Here is a 20,607-nt window from a genome sequence, read left to right on the forward strand (position 1 = left end):
AAGACCCAGAATGCTGTAGTGGTAATGTCAGGGCACTATAGTACCCAAATATTATGATGCATATAATAGGATGATGCATTTTGGGCAATGATGCTCAAAGTGACAGCCCTAATGTAATTAATTGCCTGTAAATGCGGCACCATCTGAGTCAAGATAAATTATACATATGTTTTCTAAGTAAACAATCAGTACATGTATATTATTAAAAGAGGGCATTGAGGAAAGAGTATTAAGCAAAGACATGAAATGGATGTGCAGTTTATTTTACAGTCAAAAATCTAAAGTACATTTTTAATACATTGCTGTTGTGTCTTTATACAGTGGGATGAAATAGACAGTTGTGTCTCCAGGATTTATGGAATATCATACTGGAAAAAAACATCAACACAGTACCAATGAAGATGCTCCACAAATGCAAACCAATGTGACGAATGTAAGATGAGAATGAGTTCAAGGAAAGGTAAGATGGGTTGACCTCATAGGGGTCAAATGGATTTTAAATAACATGACCAGTGTCCTGTTCATTTTATGTGAAGGTCAGTTAATTTATTTATGCAAAGACTGTTCTTTGATAACATGCCTAAAGGCAGCATTTCAGTCTCTCTCTTGCAATGAGAGCGCCATATCTGTGAGACAGCCTAAGGAATGGATTTTGATATGGCCTAATACCCCGATCCGTTGAGACTCGACGTGACCTGGATACAATAAATCGGTCTTTTGCGATGCAATCTCACAGTGTCCTTTAAAACTTGCACTGTATTTCAAACACGCTAGACCGCATCTCTGTGCTCCACATTTCAAATTTCTGATTTTTTGAACTTCTACAATATTTATAAATGTCCAACTGTGCTTAGATAAACACTGTGTGATTAAATTGAAAATTTTATGTGCTCGTTCAAATCAAGTTCTAAAGATGGCATATGCAAGTTGTCACCATTCTTGAATAAAACTTTTATACCCCAATGCTGGGCACAAGTTAGATCTCTGATAGAGTGATTACTCTGATGTAATTCATGCATAATTACTAGATCATATGAAAATCATGTTAATACAAATCATGACTGATGGTACTGTGATTGAGTCCCTTGAGTATTCGAAAGTAATGACCAAAAATAGGCAATATCTAGTGGCGTAGAACAGATATTTAATTATTCATTCATATTTACTACGATTTTCCCTAGTAATGGTCATGGGGGATCAAGAGCATATCTCTTCTGAATACTAAGTGTGAGGTACACATGGTGGCACACCAGTCCATCGCAGGTTACACGATTCATTCTCAATTTTTTTCAGGGAGTCAGAGTATTTGAATCAGCTCACTGATATGAGTGAACTCTTTCTATTCCCTAAATTTTGACCCAAGACTCGTCTTCTTCAGCCTAAACTGTTTCATGATACTTTTAATTCTACATTTGAACAAAAGATTTTTACTTTGCTGGTAATTTTTTATAAAATCTGTACAGAGGCACACACACACACACACACACACACACACACACACACACACACACACACACACACACACACACACACACACACACACACAACTATATATAAATATATACATATATATATATATATATATATATATATATATATATATATATATATATATATATATATAGACTTTTCAGGAGGATCTCTGGAGGATTATTGAAAAAACCCTAAATAATAACTCTAAATTTCTGGTGCTAAATTGTCCAACTTGCGCTTCCTGCTGCGCATGCGCGTTGCAGTCGCCACGGGACGCGCGCGGAGCAGGCAAGTGGTCCTGAGCCAAGTTCACTGAGCTCCGATCAGTCTTTAACAAGCGCTCCGAATAAACCATGGGATAACGGATGTAGTCCAAGTCTAGGTGCTCCTGTGTGTTGTGTTAAAAAGAGGAAATGCGTTCAGGCAGCGTTTCCCACTGCTCTGATACATGAGAGAGCGCAGACTTTAATCGTTTTGTTCGTTTTAATTGATTCAAACTTGCAGAAAGAGGATTTGTTTAGTCAGGATGGCGTCCGCTCGACAGGACTACGTCGCTCCGTGGTGGACTTACTGGCTTCACAACTTCCCACACGTTAATTTCCATTTACAATCCGTTGATAGTGCCTTTAAACCCGGGGAAGTAAACTACCAGCAGGTTAGTTTGATATTTATTTACATCATACGTTAACTGAAGGTTAATACGGTAAATATGACAGTTAGCTAAGTGGCTAATTTGTCAGTAAAATGAAGCGCGTGCTGGTTTCTGTGTCTCAGGAGAGAGCGCGTGACCGCCTGCATCAGTATCTGGGCTTTCAGGCCAACGAGTCTTCAAACTTTTTTTGTAGCATAAAAATAGCTTCACGTGTGTTGCTACTATTTTTGCTTAAAAGTAAGGACAAGGACGTAATATACTTTACATGGATACTTTTTATCTTATTGTTTATGTTGGAAAAAAGCATAAACTGTTCAGCTGTTCAATGAAAAAAAAAATCGAAGGATTAAATATATATTTTTTTTTGTTTTATAAACTCTCGCAAGTATTTTTTTTGTTGAATTCGACGTTTTGTTGAACGTTTATGTACATTACGCTTGATCGAATTAAATATGCATACATTTGCATACCTAATAAGCCATATATCAGGAATAAAATATAAAAGGAATAAAATTACACACTATAAATTCTTTTAGAAAAAAGTTTGTTAAAAAAACTATATATATATATATATATATATATATATATATATATATATATATGTGTGTGTGTGTGTATATATATATATATATATATATATATATATATATATATATATATATTCAATTCAATTCAATTTTATATGTATAGCGCTTTTTACAATAGACATTGTCTCAAAGCAGCTTTACAGAACATAAATATAGAGCAGAAGGTAAACATAAGGAATAATAAAAGAAATAAGGATTAATAAAAGAAAAATAATTAACAGAATAAAAATTCAAGATTATTATTAGATATATATAGTTCACAATGTGCATGTATTTATTCCCCTATGAGCAAGTCTGAGGTGACTCAGGCAGCAGTGGCAAGGAAAAACTCCCTTAAATTGGTAAAGGAAGAAACCTTGAGAGGAACCGGACTCAAAGGGGGAACCCATCCACATATGGGTGACACTGGGGGTGTAATTGTAATATATATATATATATATATATATATATATATATATATATATATATATATATATATATATATATATATATATATATAACATAAATTGAAAATATATATTTTATTTATCAGAATTTTTATAAATTTGTTTTTACATATATTTTCAATAGGTCAGTAGGAATAAAGTTTTTTATCAGCTATAAACGAAGCTTTTCATTGTAGTTAGTGGTTTGTAAGCTTTATGAATGTATGCATGTATATAATATGATAACATTATTTTTATATGATAATAACATAAATGCACATAAATATCAGGAAATAAGCTTTTAAAGGATGTAAGATATGATGCTGTAAAGTCAAGTGGGTGGAGCTTAAAGGCTTAAAAATGTCTACTGTCATGTCTTACTTTAAGAGGAAAAGTAAGAGACTGCTCCTAGATCAGTAACTTCATCTGAGCAAGCCAGTAACCTCATGCAGTGTTTCTGTTTATATGTGAATAAATATTGAGTCATCTGGGACATAAATAAAATGAAGAAGGCATTCCACATATCTTAACATTGGAGTACCAACACAACAACCACATCACAGGTCATGAACTATATCAGTTGCCCAATATTGAATAGAATAAATATTTATAAGAAATATACACGCTTATGTATGCTTATGTACACATTTGGGATGAGATTGGGCAGCTTAGTGGTGCTAGGATTTGAACTCATGACCTTGTGATCAGTTCAACATCTTAACAACAGTTGAAAACCTTTCCTGAAGTGTTGACGCTATTATAGCATCAAAGGGGGGACAGACTTTTAAAGGAAATGTTCAAAAAGCACATTTGGTTGTGATGGTCTGATCAGTGATGGTAAAGATTAGCAGCAACATGTTTGGTGTTCTGTATTTGCTTCTTTATTTTTACACCAGAGCTAACAAGTGGCTTGAGTCTTTATAACCCAAAATATTCCACTACTTTTTATTACATTAGCCTCCCATGCAAAATAAATGCAGACTTCACAAAACGTGTTGTAGTTCATTAGTTATGATTACGTTAAGAGAAAATTTTATACATGATGTAAAATCTATTTTGGGACTTTTTGAAATTATTTAGTTATTTGTTAAAGTTAATTAACTGTGGCATAACTGCAATAGCTCGGAGCATCCTGTTTCTCTCAGAAGTAATTTATCATAGAAAACTTATAGTCTGCTTTCAAAAGGAATGAGCACAGAATCTCAATATGAAGCAGAGCTTGACTGTACATTAATCTTTTCCTTAATCCATCCTGTTTCTTGCTGTTTTACATTAAGCCATGCAAAGCCTTTTCTTTGAAGCTTATACACTTCTCATGAGCAGCCACTAGATTTATTTTCTTAAAAACATGCATAAATCTTTGTTACCTTTACGTATATACTTATGTGTGACTGCGCTGTTGAATTCTCAAAGCTTATAGGCCATAAGGTGTTGATTTATTTTCCCTTACAGCAGCTTTGAGAAAGTTTTAGATTAACGCCATATTTTTCTTTAATAGTAACAACTCATTCACAGGGACTTGTATGCCTGACACTGCATAATTTAAGACTAATAATAAACTGATGTTTTGTTACTTAACTCAGTAAAATATATAGTCATTGAAAATTGTGTAAGGAAAATATCTATGTAACATTTATGGAAGCAGACTCTTATGTAACAGTCAATATATTTTCTACTAGAAAGTTTTAAGGACAGAGGACTTTACACTTCCTGGTTTGATGCTACAGAAAACTGTGTTGGGCCACCAAACAAAACAAAAACAAAACTAACGTGTAGCCAGTGAGCAGAAATGGGCGTGTCTTGTAAATATGGGCAGAGAGAGTGTTCAGTGCACATGTGTGACATTAGCAGAAAGCGACTGAAACATTGACATGGCGGATAAAAACATTAAGCGAAGAAAGGCCTACGATAAGGCAAGAAGCACTGTAGGACCCGTGTTAATATAGGATCAGCTTTCCAGTGCTGGAGAGAACTGAAGGAGCTGGAAGGCCTGTGATGGGACGCCGAGAGATTTAAGTAAAGTTGGCTGCATATTAAATATTAAATAAAGATGGTCGTATGTATTAAAAAGACATTTCCCTCAAAAGTTCCTTCTCGATAGGTGAGTAACATTGGTTTTGCTTTGTTTCACAGAACTAATATATGCCGTCCTTTGCATGATGATGCTTGTGTGCCATTTTTGCTTGTTTGTTTATCTGCAATCGTATTGTTCTTCCCTTCAGCTATGATAAAGACACATTTCTTTCCATTAGTTGCCTGGTTTACGTATGAATGTGTGGGCCGAGCTATAAATACAGGGGTGGACTCATTTGGGTTAGGGGCGTGTTTGTTTTGTTGATTTCAAATGTCAACATTGGCTTTCAAACAATGGAGACCCCACCTTTAATTTCAAGTAAGAAAGAAAAAAGAGAACCTGGCGAGGTATAAGCTGTTTATATCTGCTCTAAGGAAAAGGATAACAGGCAATAACGTTTCTTATGGATGTTCCACAACATAAGATTAAATAGGTGAAAATAACATGAAGTTATTTATTATTCTTATTATTTATTATTTATTATTGTAAAAAATAAATTAATTTTCTTCAGGCTTGCTGATACAAGAGAATCATATCAAATCAGCAATATACTGTACACCAATCTGACAATAATTCTTTCCTTATACCAGTTTATCCGTTGCGTTTTTTTTTCTTTTTTTTTATTTGTTTTTAAATTTAGTGAGTATTTAATTGTTTTGGTGCACTATGTGTATAGATACACATGTTTTTTTTTTATTTAGTAGCCTTATGTTATTGTCAGCATTTTAAATGTAGCATGAGATAGTAGATCAGTGTTGAAGGTCAGACTGTGACAGTTGGTTTGTGTTTTAGTCTGATCACAATTCTATGCTCTGTTTTGACAGACTTGAGTTGTTTTGTTAAAGTATCAGTAATTTTTATTTGCATGTGCTAATGGACTGTTCTTCTCACTATATAAGGCAGACTAGAATCATTAATTAGTAAATGCTGTAAGTGGTAATAATTTGGTGGTAAGGTTTATAACCAGACCTGGGTGATTTCCATCTCGGTTTTGCTCTTTCTCTATATATAGTCTGTATGTGTGTGTTGTGCATTTCTGCTCCTATCTCTCTGTAACAGTGTTTGCTGTGATGGTTTTAATGTGTTGTCATCCCTTTACATTCACTTCAGCTCAAGAGCCGCTGATTCTTGTTACCATGTCATAAAAATATATACTTTACGATAAAAGAGTTATCAGACTGTAAGTGCAATTTACATTGAATCGGAGCTGAGAATTGCTCCCATATCAGCTCACCAAAGTGAAAGAAATCCTTAGTTCCTTTTTAGAGCACCTCGTTGATTTACACTGTAATATACTACATTCGATTAGACGTTTGACAGATTGCAGGCTTGGATACAAACTAGGGATGCACCGATACCATTTTTTCTCTTCCGATCCGATTCTGATACCGGTGTTTGCCAGTATCGGCCGATACCGATCCGCTATCTGTGTTCTTTTCTATCTTTAAAACTAAAGTGTGTATACAACTCTCTTAGTTATTAAGATTTATTTGTTTCTGGCAAAGAAATACAAAAATGCCCATTACTGCATGACTCTTCTCTGCTCTGGCACCAAGGTGGTGGAATGAACTTCCCCTAGAGGTCCGGACAGCTGAGTCACTGGCTATTTTCAAGCGGTGGTTGAAGACCTACTTATTCAAGAAGCACTTCTTTCCTTATCTTTTGCATTTAAAAAACAAAACAAAAAAACCCATAAATTTCGACACTTTTTCATTGTAACTTTGAACAAATGTTTTAAACTCATGGTTTCTTAAGTATGTAAGCTAGTGAGCCAGCATTAATGTATTCAATATTAGAGATTTAAGCACTTATGTACATCGCTCTGGATAAGGGCATCTGCCAAATGCTGTAAATGTAAATGGATGAAAAATGAAAACACAAGAAACTTAAAAAAAAAGTATTAATGCAATAGCAAACTATTTTTAGGAGTTGGTATAACAATCTAAACCATATATACTGTAATTATTAAATTCAATTATTTTCTTTAGAAAATTCAATATTTTAAAGTGAATCTTAAATTAGAACTCTTGAAACACAACACAAAATGTATTAAACAGTAAACATTGTACCCAAATGAGCAACATGTTTAACGCACTGAGGTAAATGGAAAGGGTGCCTGCTAAACTTGCCTGTCTGTCGCAGGCGGATGTGCAACATTCATTCATTCATTCATTCATTCATTCATTCATTCATTCATTTTCTAACGCTTCTCCGAACTTCTCGGGTCACGGGGAGCCTGTGCCTATCTCAGGCATCATCGGGCATCAAGGCAGGATACACCCTGGACACCCCCCCACACACACACACACACACAAAACATATTACCCATAAAATTTTATATACATATTTTCATTAATCTAATTTAATATATAAGTGTATTTTTCAGTTCAAGTTCAAGCAATAGTCTATGATGTTTGCTATTCATTAATCAACCACCATGGGCATGGCCATCAGAAGTAAATAAAAAGTGGGTGTGTCCTGGTATTGGATTTTGTTCGGTCACGCACCACCGATACCCGATCCACTCAAAATGCTTGGATATGCGTCGATACCGATCCAAAATATCGGATCAGTGCATCCCTACTACAAACCTCTTGTTCTCATGCTTAAATGTGATGATGCTATTGTCAGTCTGGTATTTTAATATATTTACAGTATACAATGTACACAGAAGGGATAGAGAATAAAAATGTACTTTTATTCCTCAAGCATGAAAAAATGTTTTTTTAGTTTTCTATAGTAAAATGACTTTAGCTTTAACCAGATTATCTTACTTCTGTACATGACTTCAGTAATTGCCTACTTGTTTAATTTGTTTGAATTAATTACCAAAGTAAGTAACTGAAATGAACTTCACAAGAGAACAGAAAGCCTTTCATTTTTAATTACCCCTTAGTCTCTTACTTGTCTATATTTTTATTTAGAAATCTCTGTTTTGCACATGATTTTTGCCTTCATTAAGTACTGTTGTGCTTCAGCTTTGGATAAAAAAACATAACCATTCATTTATCTCCAGTAACACCTTTATCCTGGTCAGTGTTGCAGTGGATCTGGTGTCAAATTCGCTCCTTTAGCCTTGGAGCTCAGGACCAACCCCAGTCCTTGGAGCTGTGCAGGAGCAATGCTACCCACCACACCAAAAAACGTATCAGCCCAATAAATAGCCAACCATCTGTCGGCTGTTCAATGCATAAAGACTATCAGTCTTTAGTCTATCAGTCTTTTGCTGGTGTAGCTTGTCTGCCTCAAGGTTTGGCATGTTGTGAGATGCTTTTTGGTTCACCATGGTTTCAGGTATGAAACCCAACTAATAACATTAATGTGAGCCCACAAATCTGTAAAAACAAAACAAAACAAACAAACAAAAAAAGAAAAACAGGAACACAAAGTCATTTAATTGTAGCCATTGATCTCATTCCCACATGATAACAAATTATAGCCCTAGACTGCTTTTGTTCAGACAGGATGTCACTAGTGAAACATTTTCAAAGGCAACAGTGTGTGTTATGTTTATTGTGATTTACACACAGCATGTCTTCTGAGACCATGAGCATGGCCTCTGATAACAATAGCACCACCATCTAAATATAGGTTTCAGCGTGCAGGTTTGTGTGTTTCATATATCTAGCTGCACAGTTGTCCAGTCCAGGACCATTTGGAAAAATTTTACTTTTTACTTTTTTACTTTGATATGGCGCATCCTTTATTTTAATTAATGCTATTCAGTTTATATTATTAATATAGGACTTTATTACAGGATTCTGGTTTACAAAAATCCAGATATACACTATATGGTATAAAAAAAGGTGTAACTGACCCCAGAATATGTAACTGACCATTTAAAATATGCTGTCTCTGTACTGAGCTAAGCTGCTGTGCTACAAACGTCTCTAGATTTTGGATATAAACGGGAGGTTTGATGGGTCCACTGTCCTGTATTCTGACAGTTGACAAGAGTCAAAATCAAGTATTTTAATCAGTAGTTCAAGGATAATAATTTCAAGGATCTAGGTACTTAGCCTGTGCTTCTGTGACTCTGTGGTTAGCTCATCAAGTTTGTGTGTCAGTGATACAGCCATTGTATCCCTCTTTTTGAAATGTAATTTGATCAGAGAATGCACCAGGCTGTGTTTTTATGGCTACAAACTAAAACTTAAAGGAAGGAAGTATTATTTGTTCAAAATATTAAGGTGTTGGAATAAAGAGTCTACATCCAGTATCAGCTGGGTTTTTTTTTATTCTATTATGCAACCTGAGCTGCTTTATTAGTGCTGCTCTTTGCTGGTGTAATAGCAGGAGTCTGATGTAATTGACATTAGAGGAATTCACAGTCCAGTGTAAGAGACTGTTATTCAGATGTGCTATCACTCGGTAATTGTTTTATAGTTCAGTGTGCTCGAATGCATGCTGTGGCTGCAGTCTCCTAATCAGAGGTTTCTCTTTGCCTATTTTCTCAGTTCTCTTCATTGCTCTGTCTTTTGTGTGCCTCTCCTTCGGGGTGTTGTATCTAATAGGTCATGAGACTGGGGAACTATTTTACTATGCTCATGTTATCACATGACTCTAATTTGAGTGATTCTCTGAAACTTTCTCATTTGCCTGAATCCATATGGGATTCCATAATATTGTGCAATATCTGTGTGTTCAACACACACACACACAGAAGCAGAAGTACGTACTTATAACTGGTTAAATATGTCAGATATTATTTTTATCATCTTCTCAAGTAGGTGTTAACTTTGTTTGTGTGTGTGTGTGTGTGTGTGTGTGTGTGTGTGTGTGTGTGTGTGTGTGTGTGTGTGTGTGTGTGTGTGTGTCTTTTTTGTAGTCTCTGATCTTTCTGGCCTGCATAGCAGCAGTGGGCCTGGTCTTGTGCCTGTTGCTGCTGGGCATCTATTTAAGTTGCCTGTGCTTCTGGCGTAGGAAAGAGGCTGAAGAGACCAAGAGGCCCGACACTTGCTGTGTCACATGGGCTGCGGTGATCACAGGCCTGGTCATATGGTGAGTAAATCCATCTTAATTTCTCAGTTTAGCCCCAATCTCATGAGGCCATGTAGGGGTATGTGTAGAGAAGAAGAATTGCATAGATTTCTACACAGTTGGACATTTCTCCATTTATTCCACAAAGATATGTATAAGAAACACTCCAGATACATTTCAATTCTATGTGCACATCAGTTGATATCTGATGTCGATGATAGGACTTAAATTTTGCTTGTAAGAAATACTCTATAGTAAAACCCTTGGAGTGTGCTGAGCAGCCACACACATGCTTCTCCCTGAAAAAGCCCAGATAGCCCAGATACATAATCTGCTTGACCCAGTCACCTGTTTTATAATCTTATGTGGCATTTATTATATAAAAATGAGAATTTGATTAAAAAACATATCACTATATAAAAAATAATACATTTTCAGTTTTTATTTTGGGGAAGTTAGTTCCTGTTATTACTTATGTTATAACAGTTATTACCTCACATCATTTCCTCACTAGACAAATATTTCCTGTTTCTTGTAAATAAGATTATTCCCGAAACAACAGTATGTGCAAAGTCCTGTGGACAAAAAATAACTGATTTTACAAACCCAGAGGCTTCTTCCACAAATGCTAAATATAAGTCTCCTTACAGAAACCACCAACATTTCAATTATTTTATTTTAATGTGTTAAATGACAACAATTAAATGAGAAGTTAGTTAATTACTAGGCCTTTACATGCGTCTCTGAAAAGGGCCGTTTCTATAGAAACAAAAATTTTTTTTTAATAAGTGCATTAATATACGGTGTACCTGTGATACAGCTGGCATCACTGTCAGACCATCATGCTTTTATAGAAAATCACTCCCATTACTTGCATTAGTGTGAAAAGATAATAAAGAAAATGTAGCATGCTACACATATGGACAGTCTGCAATATCTGAGTTTATGCGTTCACAATATTTGAGGATGTGTCTGTGCTTGACAACAGATATTTTACTAGCAGTAAGACCTGAGATAGCCTTTTTTGCTTGTTATGAAAATTAGCGAGGGTGATAATAATGAGGGGGAGGATAAAACTCTAACCTGTGATATATCATGTGGGCCGGCTGATGGATATTTATGTACAGTATTTTTAAGGATAATAGACCTGAATTTGCAATGCTGCAGCAATTTGTGGGGAGTGAGAAAGTTTCAGTTTGAAACCAAAAGTTCTTCTTAACATCTAACCTGAAATCTTATTTGCTTATTTCTGAGGATTAGTTCTAATGTGGGAACAGTTAGCTTCTGCACTCCTACTCTTAGAGAGAGTATCATGCATCAGGGCTGCAGCTGTCACTTTGATAGAATAGCCTCCTCCAGACTTATGATTCACTACACCCAGTTCTGCAAACTAAAATAGGCAACGATAAAGTAAAAAAAAAAAAAAAATTACACCTGCACTAGACCTGGACAATGCATGTGCCTTTTGATACTTACAGCTGAATAAACAAAACCATAAAGTCCCTAGGAGACCCCCTAAGAGGAGCAGTGACAGGAAGTAAGTGACAACACAATGTCCTTAGTATGAGTAGTAAGCAGAAAGCCATTAGCACTCCACAGAGTTCAGTTCATCTTGTGATTTTTGCACAGAACTCATATTACATTAAAACAACTTTTACATTTTGGTCTTTCCTCCTACCATCACCATTTCTTTACTGCTCTAAAAATGCTCAAAATACATACAAAGCTCACATTACAAAGCTATTCCTAATACTAGGAGTTTTGACAAAGCATCTAATTGCATTATAGGGGGTTCGACTTTATTTTGTGACACGGGTCTGATTGAATTTTTTCCCTGTTAACATTCCACTTCTGAACACAGAGATCTTTATGGTGTTAAATGTCGCAGCATGTTGCTGCTTAGCAAAGAGGGTCTCTCTCTCTCTCTCTCTCTTTCTCTCTCTCTCTTTCTCCCTCTCTCTTTCTCTCTCTCTCTCTTTCTCTTTCTCTCTCTCTCTTTCTCCCTCTCTCTCCCTCTCTCTCCCTCTCTCTCTCAACCATATAATGACACTGGAAGCAACTAAAGCATGGTTTATATTTTCTTAGCTTTGCATGGTTTACAGTATATGAACCGTTCCACACAAAAAACAGAAAGCCTTGTGTGTTATATTGTTTCAGTGGGACATACAGTAGGAGCTGTCCATCAAACTAACGGGAGGGGCAATAAACACTAAGACATGATATTGTGCTTATTATTGCCCATTAAAATCAGATGTTTTTTTATTGTGGCTTCATCCGAGGAAGGTTATACAAAAATCGCAGAGTTTATTGGAAAACATTTATTTCAAAACTTGTTTCAAGGCTTTTGAACATTTCTTATTGTTCAATCAATGTAGAAAGCTTGACTGAACATTTCTGTCATTTATACTTGAATAGACAATCTATGTATACTTCTTTATTGATGCAATCAGTTATGTTGACTAAATATTGCCACTATGATCCATGTTCATATTACCTGAACAAATGCTACAGATGTGTTAGACAGATTAATTTTCTTAAATGTAGTACAACCTTTCTGCTCTTATGAGAATAACTGATTGTGGAGTTTAGATGAGCATTTGTCATTGGTGTTCTGTGTCTCTGAATGCCTGAAGCCTAGTAATATATTAATTCTGACTCCTTTCTAATTTCCTTTCCTTTCTAGCTGCAGCACATAGAGTCTAGGGAGTGGCCAGTTAGCTGTCCACAAAGCTCCGATCATATAACCGAAACCATTATGTGAATTGATGGCTGAAAGCCCAGCTGTAGGAAATGAGGACATCTCTGAGGCCTCTGATCTTGTTCTACCTTCCAACAACCAATCAGCAGCTTAGTGTTAGGACTTGTGTAGGTTAGGCACCATTCATTTCTTTGTTGTGTTTTTGTGCCTTATTCATCATAAACGAACACAGGTCCAGACTCTCTATTTCCTAATTCACTGTCTATTCATAATCCCATCATCTGCTAATTTAATTAGTTAAGGAAATGTGCAGAAATATGCAGGCTTTAAGCAAAATGTAATGTAATGAAACTCTTTCATTGTGGGCTGTGGGGGAAGCAGAGAATATAGAGAACTCACTAGCACGAGCTGAAGCTGGCCTAGACAGAGAGAGAGTGTGACATCCATCATGATTAGGAGGCTCCAGAGACAGGATGGTCATCTATACACACACACACACACACACACACACACACACACACACACACACACACACACACACACACACACACAAAACACTCCCTGTGAGAGGATATGTAACTGGCAGAGGACTTCTCTTGCTGATCCCACCCACTTTGTGGAGATCTAACAGCAGGACTGAGTTATCCATCTGTTCAGTCTCCATTGTCCTCCCATGGATTTCCCTGTGTTTACATTATTTGTGACTTTAAACCCACTTTTGTTCCTACCAGTGTGAAACCGACAGAAGTTTGTGTTTTTCTATCTACGTGTTTATGTCAGTTTGTGTAAAATGTCTATTTGTGCTATGGACATGTGTTGAGAGCTTTTCCAAAAGACATTGCGTTATGACAAGGCATGATAAATGCACTGTGTTCACACATTATGTTTCATTGCTCTCTGAGCTTAAACACCCACACTGAAACTTGTTACCCTTCAAGGTAGGCGATAATGTGTGTAAAACATTGCTGTGGATGTAGCTAGAAATAATGCAAACCATTTTGAATAGTCATTATACTGTAGAATCATCATACTGCCTCTGGACAGAATAGTTTTTCTACTGGACAATCTGACACAATCTTCTGAACTATGTCAATTTTTCAAATGTCCCTTTTCTGTTGGATTTAAGGGGGAAATTTTTCCACAACAAAATTGATTTCACAATTTAAAGAAGAATCTTGAATAGCTTCCAATATTTAGTTGGCAAATTAAGCTCTGGAAGTCTCTGTATGACAAACAACAACACCACAGTACCATTAACATAAAATATGCCTGTTTTTTTTTAACTGTTCTTTTGAATTAACACTAAAACTAGGTGTCAAAAAGCATTTACCTGATGCAGCAAAGGAAACTTCTCTAGTTAATTTTTCTCCTTTTTGTATTTTTGTATTTTTTCATTATCAAATTATTAAACAGCATAGCTTCAGAGACTTTAATTAGGCAAGATAAGTGCAAATTCATACTGGATGTTCAAACTGGATAGATACTAGGGTTAGGGTTAGGGTTAGGTAAGTACATTTTACAGTGACTTTCTATGTGACTTCTTTCCATTTGGTAATATTTTTTGATTGGACGCACGAGTACTAGGGTACTAGCACAGGTACTATTGTATGGGTAGTTCTGGATTTTGATGAGTAACCATACCTCTGTGAAACATTGATAGTCAAAAGAACACATCGGTTATTAGTGTCTTACACCCATTAAACTCCTCTTTAAAGATAATTTATGACGGTCACCTTCTCTTTACCTTTATTGTGCAACCTATACAAGTGCTGTGATTGATTATGGCTTCACAAAAGAATCTTCTTATTACTTGTGCGACTGAGTTAACTGCTGACCCCAGAAAAATGCAACTTCTGTTTGATCTGATACACAAAATGATGTCATCATTCATGCGAATGTGCGAGCAGCTTTCGGGTAGCGAGGGACGCTGAGTAATAATTGAAGGCAAGTAGTGATATTTATCTAAGGAGGATATGGCTTCTGGGAAGGACTTCTGAAAGTTTATTTTAGGTTTTATTTGATTAGAAAAAGAAGAAAAGTGACTTTTAAGTGCCATAACAGTGCCTCTAAGGTATGTTGTGATTCAACAGGCAATACTTTTCCAATAGGAGGAGAGGTTAATCTAGTACAGTTTTTAACCTTTTTGGAGCGATAGCATCTCCTTCAAAACTAAAACTCAGAAGTGGTGAGAGGCACCAAGTGCATGGAAGGATAGAGCAGGGTGAGAAATACGGATACCAGTCCAAGTCCAGATTTCATACAGACATTAAATCCTGCAGGTAGCTGGAAAAAAAACTGTAGTTTTTTTCTGTAGTGGAATTTGTGTTTTATAATCCACAGGTGGATGAACATAACTAGTAAAGTATGTCTTAGTGCGGTATAAAAGATTTATTTCTTACTACAAATTGCCAATTCTGGTAATCTGAATGTCCACATAAAGCCTGTTTTCTTATTGTATGAATCTTTATGAATATTAAACTTTACATTTCTAGAATATCTTTTTCAATTTGACTATGAAGCCTCTTTTTTTTTTTTGGTTTAGAGGAATTGTATACTAGAACTTATCAATTAGCCTGTGCCTGTAAAAGTTCAATTCAATACACAGCTATTGGAAAAACCTGGAAAAGGTTTTATAACAGAAAATTTACCTTTTTCTCTCTCAGTTCTGCAGTGGGAGTGGGTTTCTATGGCAACAGCGAAACCAACGACGGAATCTACCAAATGACCTATTCACTCTATAACACCAATCACACTTTGTCTGGCATCGATAGTCAGGTAAGAGTGTGTTTCATTTGCTGCTTCATATTACTGTTGCCTGAGGGCTAATAATGCATACACACTACACACACAAGCACACACACACACACACACAGCACAGCACATACACACACAATACATCCCAGCTTATAGAATTTCCTTCTTTCTGTGTACATGCTCACAGGTCAATTTAATAGGAACACTTGTACCCCATGCTTCATGCAATTATTCAATCTGCCAATCACCTGGTAGCAGCACAGTCCATACAATCCTCCATATATACAGGCCAAGGGCTTCAGTTAATATTCACATCAGAATAAGGAACTGAAAATTTGGCCTCAGTGAGTGTAGCATGTCTAATGAAAGGTTGGTGACATGCTGGCATTTTCACACGCAAGAGTTTACAGAGAATGTTGTGAAAATCAAAAACCATCCAGTGATGTAGACGGGAAGTGTTAATGAGAGAGGTCAGAGGAGAATGGCTTGACTCTTTCAAGCAGACAGGAATGCTACAGTAGCTCAAATAATACGTCTTAGCTCAGCTATAGTGAGCATAAAAAAGCATCAACATGCCAACCTTCGAGGCGGATGGGCTGCAACAGCAGATGCCCATATCGGGTTCCACTCCTCTCTGCCAAGAACATAAATTTCCTGGCTGCAGTGGGCACAGGTTCACCAAAACTGAACAATGGCCAGTTTAAAATGTGCCCAAGACTCCCCCACCCCCCAAAAAAATAAATAATAAAAATTTAAAAAAATGTTTATGCAATTGCACCGAGGCCACACGATTGAATAGTTGCATGAATGAGCATGGTGTTATAGTGGGTGCTTGTTAATGCAGCATCATGATTCAATTCTGTTTTGTAGAGATGTAAAGAATACATTATTCCAAATCAACACATAAAATACTGTAGATCTAAACAAATTTGAAACACATACAAATATGAATAGTTGGTGTACAAACAGAGGTCAGGAAGCATCTTCTTTTCTGGATAAAATGCATTTACACTTTTCAGTCATATTCATCCTTAGTAACTTCCTGGTCATGGTCACAGTACATATGTATGTAAGATGCGTGTCTTTACATACGGCTATTGATTATACAAATACAGATAGTGGCATTACATTAGAGGACCAGTGTATAAGACTTTAAAGATAAGTTAGAATTCCTCCTGCAGATTGTAATGGAGGGAGGACACAGGAAGCCTAATGTCCTGTAGAAAGAAAGGAGGGACTGGAAAGTACAGATCAAGAGCTAATGATTTGCAAGGTAATTGTAAAATAGGAGTTTCACTGTTTTGAGATAAAGTCCAGGACACACACTCATGCTTGTTGTGGTACACAGGCTTCTATCTCTTAGTACACTCCTTAAACAGCTTTAATGTTTTAGCTTGTCTCTAAACTTTTGAAACAAACAAACAAAAAAAAAAGCAGAAAAAAAACATAATTCTTCATGAGCCTCAATTCAGTTTCATGAGAAGGTTGAAGGTTCCCTCGTGAAACAAAGAACAAATGAGCGATAAAGAACAAAGCACATGCAGTCCAATATAGTGATAACATGAAGACTCAGAATAAAGAAGCCTGTGTTGTGCTGAGACATCCTTACTTTCAGGGAAATTCCACTTTAATGCCTTGATTCTTCCATGTATCTCTCATAAACTGGTTCCTTGTTTAATGACTCAAGACACATCATATGACATGTCTGAAATGATTTGTTTTAAAAAAGAAAGCGAATGTTTTCTTTTAAATTATACAAGAATCAGAAATCCAATGACAAATGCTGTGTGACTGAGGGACAACTCAAACAAATATGAGATTAAAAAAAGTGTTTTATTGTGAAATCTTCCTTCCTGTAGACTGAGATGAGAGAATTCTGTCTTATCTTAGCCTTCTTCACAGTTGTCTGGATTGTGTGATAAGCTGATGGTTATCTCTGGGGCACCCGTCCTCTCTCACAGTATATTCAATGGCTGTGTCATGTTTTCAAGCCTTCCGACTCCACATGGTATTACTTTTTTTCATTCAGAGCTTGCGGTACTTTTTAAAAACAGCTTCCTTGCAGCACTGTTTGCATTCCTGGTTGGGTTCATAGGAAGTGCCACTGAGGATTGGCTAAAAATCCATTCGACTCTCAATCTCTTCACCACTGGCTACAGGAGTCATGGCAGTTTCTAATCCCTGACATCTGTCCTCTCTGATCTAAGGCAGGTGATTCCTGGCGCTGTTATCCCACCCACCATACTCATGCTTTAGTATCTTCTTCTAAGGCTGAGGAATGTATTATCATTCAATTCAGCAAGTGAAGTGGACAAAAAATAAATCAAGGCTGAATAAATCACAATGAGTTACGCATGTGGAGTTGATTTGTCACCTGATAAATGTACTTAGTTGTAACTGAGTTGCTGTGATGGAGTTAGGTATGAGTTTTATTTGAGTTTCAAATAAAGTACCATAAAGTTTATGCAAGCTTTAGTACTTAGATTTACAAGCACCACGTTTGAGGACCTGTATATAAGATGAATTGGAATTAGTCTTGGAGATTGTAATGGAGGGAGGACACGGGAAGCCTAATGTCCTGTAGAAAGAAAGGAGGGACTGGAAAGTACAGATCAAGAGCTAATGATTTGCAAGGTAATTGTAAAAACTGAGATTATTGTGATACTTGAAAACATTTTATTATCCTCGTATCACAATCAGAGTTTGCTGTCACAAAGTGCTGGATAGAGAGAAGTCTGAAAAGAGTAAACAGATTAGGATAAAGGCACCTTTATAACATAATCCTGTTATGAAAAAATTTACAAGTTGGCCATTGTAATAAAATCACAGATAATACATACAGTATGATATGTCAACAAAATGACAGCAATATTAGTACAAGGTAAGGACCTAAACACTACAGGACATGCAGATATAGAGCCATAACAAACGAGAAGAGGACCATTTAGCTCCTGTTATTACTTACACTATAGTGGTTTCAATGATAAAATAATAAACAATTGCACTTTGCCCACCTTTCTTTTTCTACAAGACAATAATTGGTGATTTTACAAAAAGCACACAGTCCTTTTACCTGAAGATAATCCTACTGACTATTACAGAGTGCTGACACTTGAGATTCCTTTCATAAATGTTAAATAAACTTTTAACAGAGCGCTTTTATATGTTAAATAACATATCTGATATTAGTCTTAGATCATGTAGATTATCTGCCATAGAGTTCCTTGTGAATGAGCACATTAATATTAATCTGTCAGTCTAATTAGTCGGTAATAGTGTTAGAGAATATTCAGCAGATTCATAACTAAACAGAATCGAACATTTAACAGTCCTTTGCTTTAAATATCACCCAGACTAGGATTTAATTACAAAAGCGGTCTTAATTATTAACACTGGTGTAGTTGATCTTATGTATTAACACACATTACTAGTAAGATAGTATAGTATAATATAGTATTAATGGCTTTTACATACATATTAAGTATGTTAGGTTCTAGGGTTAAATTAATTTATTTAATAAATAAAAAATGTATAAAATTTAAATGAAATTGATATGAATTGAAATGCTCTGTTTAAAATATTTAAAGAGTGATTAATAAACACAAATGGAATTGTTTAAGTATTGTGCATTATTTTTCACATTTCTTTTATTATGGATTCGGAATCAGAACCGAGAATCGTAAGGCAGAACTGGTACCGGAATCGGACCCAGAAAATTTCTTTTGATACCCAACCCTATTTGAAGCAGAAAATTTCTTATCTTTAAAAGTCCTGTCAACATTTAGAACAGATGAAGTGGCAACCAGTTCCGCTTGACATATAGTTTTGTGCTTGCTTGGTAATGTGACATGCTGCATTTTTATCTGTAGTATTTACTTCGAGAGATTAAAAAAATGATAAGTGTCTGATTAGTGTCTGGAGACTGCTATAATGCAAGTGAAGAAGATTGATGTGGAAATTTCTTTAGTGTATTTGTAAAAATAAAAAAGATTTGCATAATAAAGTTTTAATAAATAGACATAGTGTCTAAAAGTGTTGGCAAATTACTACGGCTTAAGAGGAAAATCTTTAGGGTGCCAAAACATCACACCATCCTATTCATGATTATTTTCCTACAATAACAGAATCGTGTTTTATTCCTTACTTAATATTTTTAAATTCATTCTGTAAATTGTTGTTTTGGGCTACTGCACGATAATAACCCTTTATTGGTCTTTATCTCAAGCAGATTTAGATTTTTTAGATTGCAGGCTGATTTGAAAGCATGCAGCTGTGTGACTGTGCTAGTTGTCCAGCAGCCATGCTGGACCAAAATGTTTCTCTCTGCCATCTCTTTCGGGCTTTAGCCAATATTTATAAACAGATTTGCACATGGTAATCATATCCATTAGAAGATGATCCTGGATTACAGCTTTTGAGAAGTTTGTTAAATACTCTGGGTTTTTGGCCGTCAACATGCAGATACACATGCACAAAAAGGTTGTTTTCTCCACAAGTGCACATAAAAATTAGTTTAACTGTATGAGATGAAATGACACAAACACAAGTTGTTTATGAGGCTTGACTCTGGCACCAGATCCACAGTGTATTACCTAATTCCAAGCTTCAGTTCTCTGCTGGCTCACTCCTCTTTTAGGTGTCTGGCTCTTTGAGCAACATGCGGCTGCGACTAAAGGAGCACCTCGCACGGCTGGATGAGATCTTTTCGCCTCGGCAGGACTACACCCAGACTGTTCGCTTCATGCAGCAGATGGCTGACAATATCATCCGAGAGCTCACTGCCATGCCCAATATCAGCCAGGCCAGACAGGACCTTGCAACAGTCGCTGACCAGGCCAGCTACATGGAGTACTACAGGTGACTTGCATGGAGTTAATGGCCTTTGTACTACTTCTTTATGAGCTTTTTTTAAAAGACTGCAGTTTGAGTCATCAGGGTTTCCATTTTGAGCCCTACTGTGGAGT

The 20,607-nt window shown here is 36.1% G+C and overlaps 1 protein-coding gene across 7 annotated transcripts in view; it reads left to right on the forward strand.

Annotated features, from left to right (window-relative positions):
* Positions 1 to 1,733: 1,733 nt before the first annotated feature.
* The window catches only part of ttyh2l (tweety homolog 2, like), a 42,576-nt gene continuing 23,702 nt past the window's right edge, over positions 1,734 to 20,607 (forward strand). Inside the window, exons 1-5 of one of the 7 annotated variants that reach the window (XM_047801167.1) lie at positions 5,004 to 5,238; positions 10,040 to 10,212; positions 12,875 to 13,060; positions 15,553 to 15,664; positions 20,280 to 20,500. In XM_047801167.1, coding sequence (XP_047657123.1) covers positions 15,611 to 15,664; positions 20,280 to 20,500 — 275 coding nt within the window. In that variant the 5' untranslated portion in view covers positions 5,004 to 5,238; positions 10,040 to 10,212; positions 12,875 to 13,060; positions 15,553 to 15,610. Of the gene's footprint in view, positions 2,129 to 5,003; positions 5,239 to 10,039; positions 10,213 to 12,874; positions 13,061 to 15,552; positions 15,665 to 20,279; positions 20,501 to 20,607 lie in introns of those variants that run through there. The other 6 variants (XM_047801168.1, XM_027141425.2, XM_027141424.2 and 3 more) reach the window with 6 other exon arrangements.

Source organism: Tachysurus fulvidraco, chromosome 15 (assembly GCF_022655615.1).
Source record: "Tachysurus fulvidraco isolate hzauxx_2018 chromosome 15, HZAU_PFXX_2.0, whole genome shotgun sequence".
NCBI classification, from domain to species: Eukaryota; Metazoa; Chordata; class Actinopteri; order Siluriformes; family Bagridae; genus Tachysurus; species Tachysurus fulvidraco.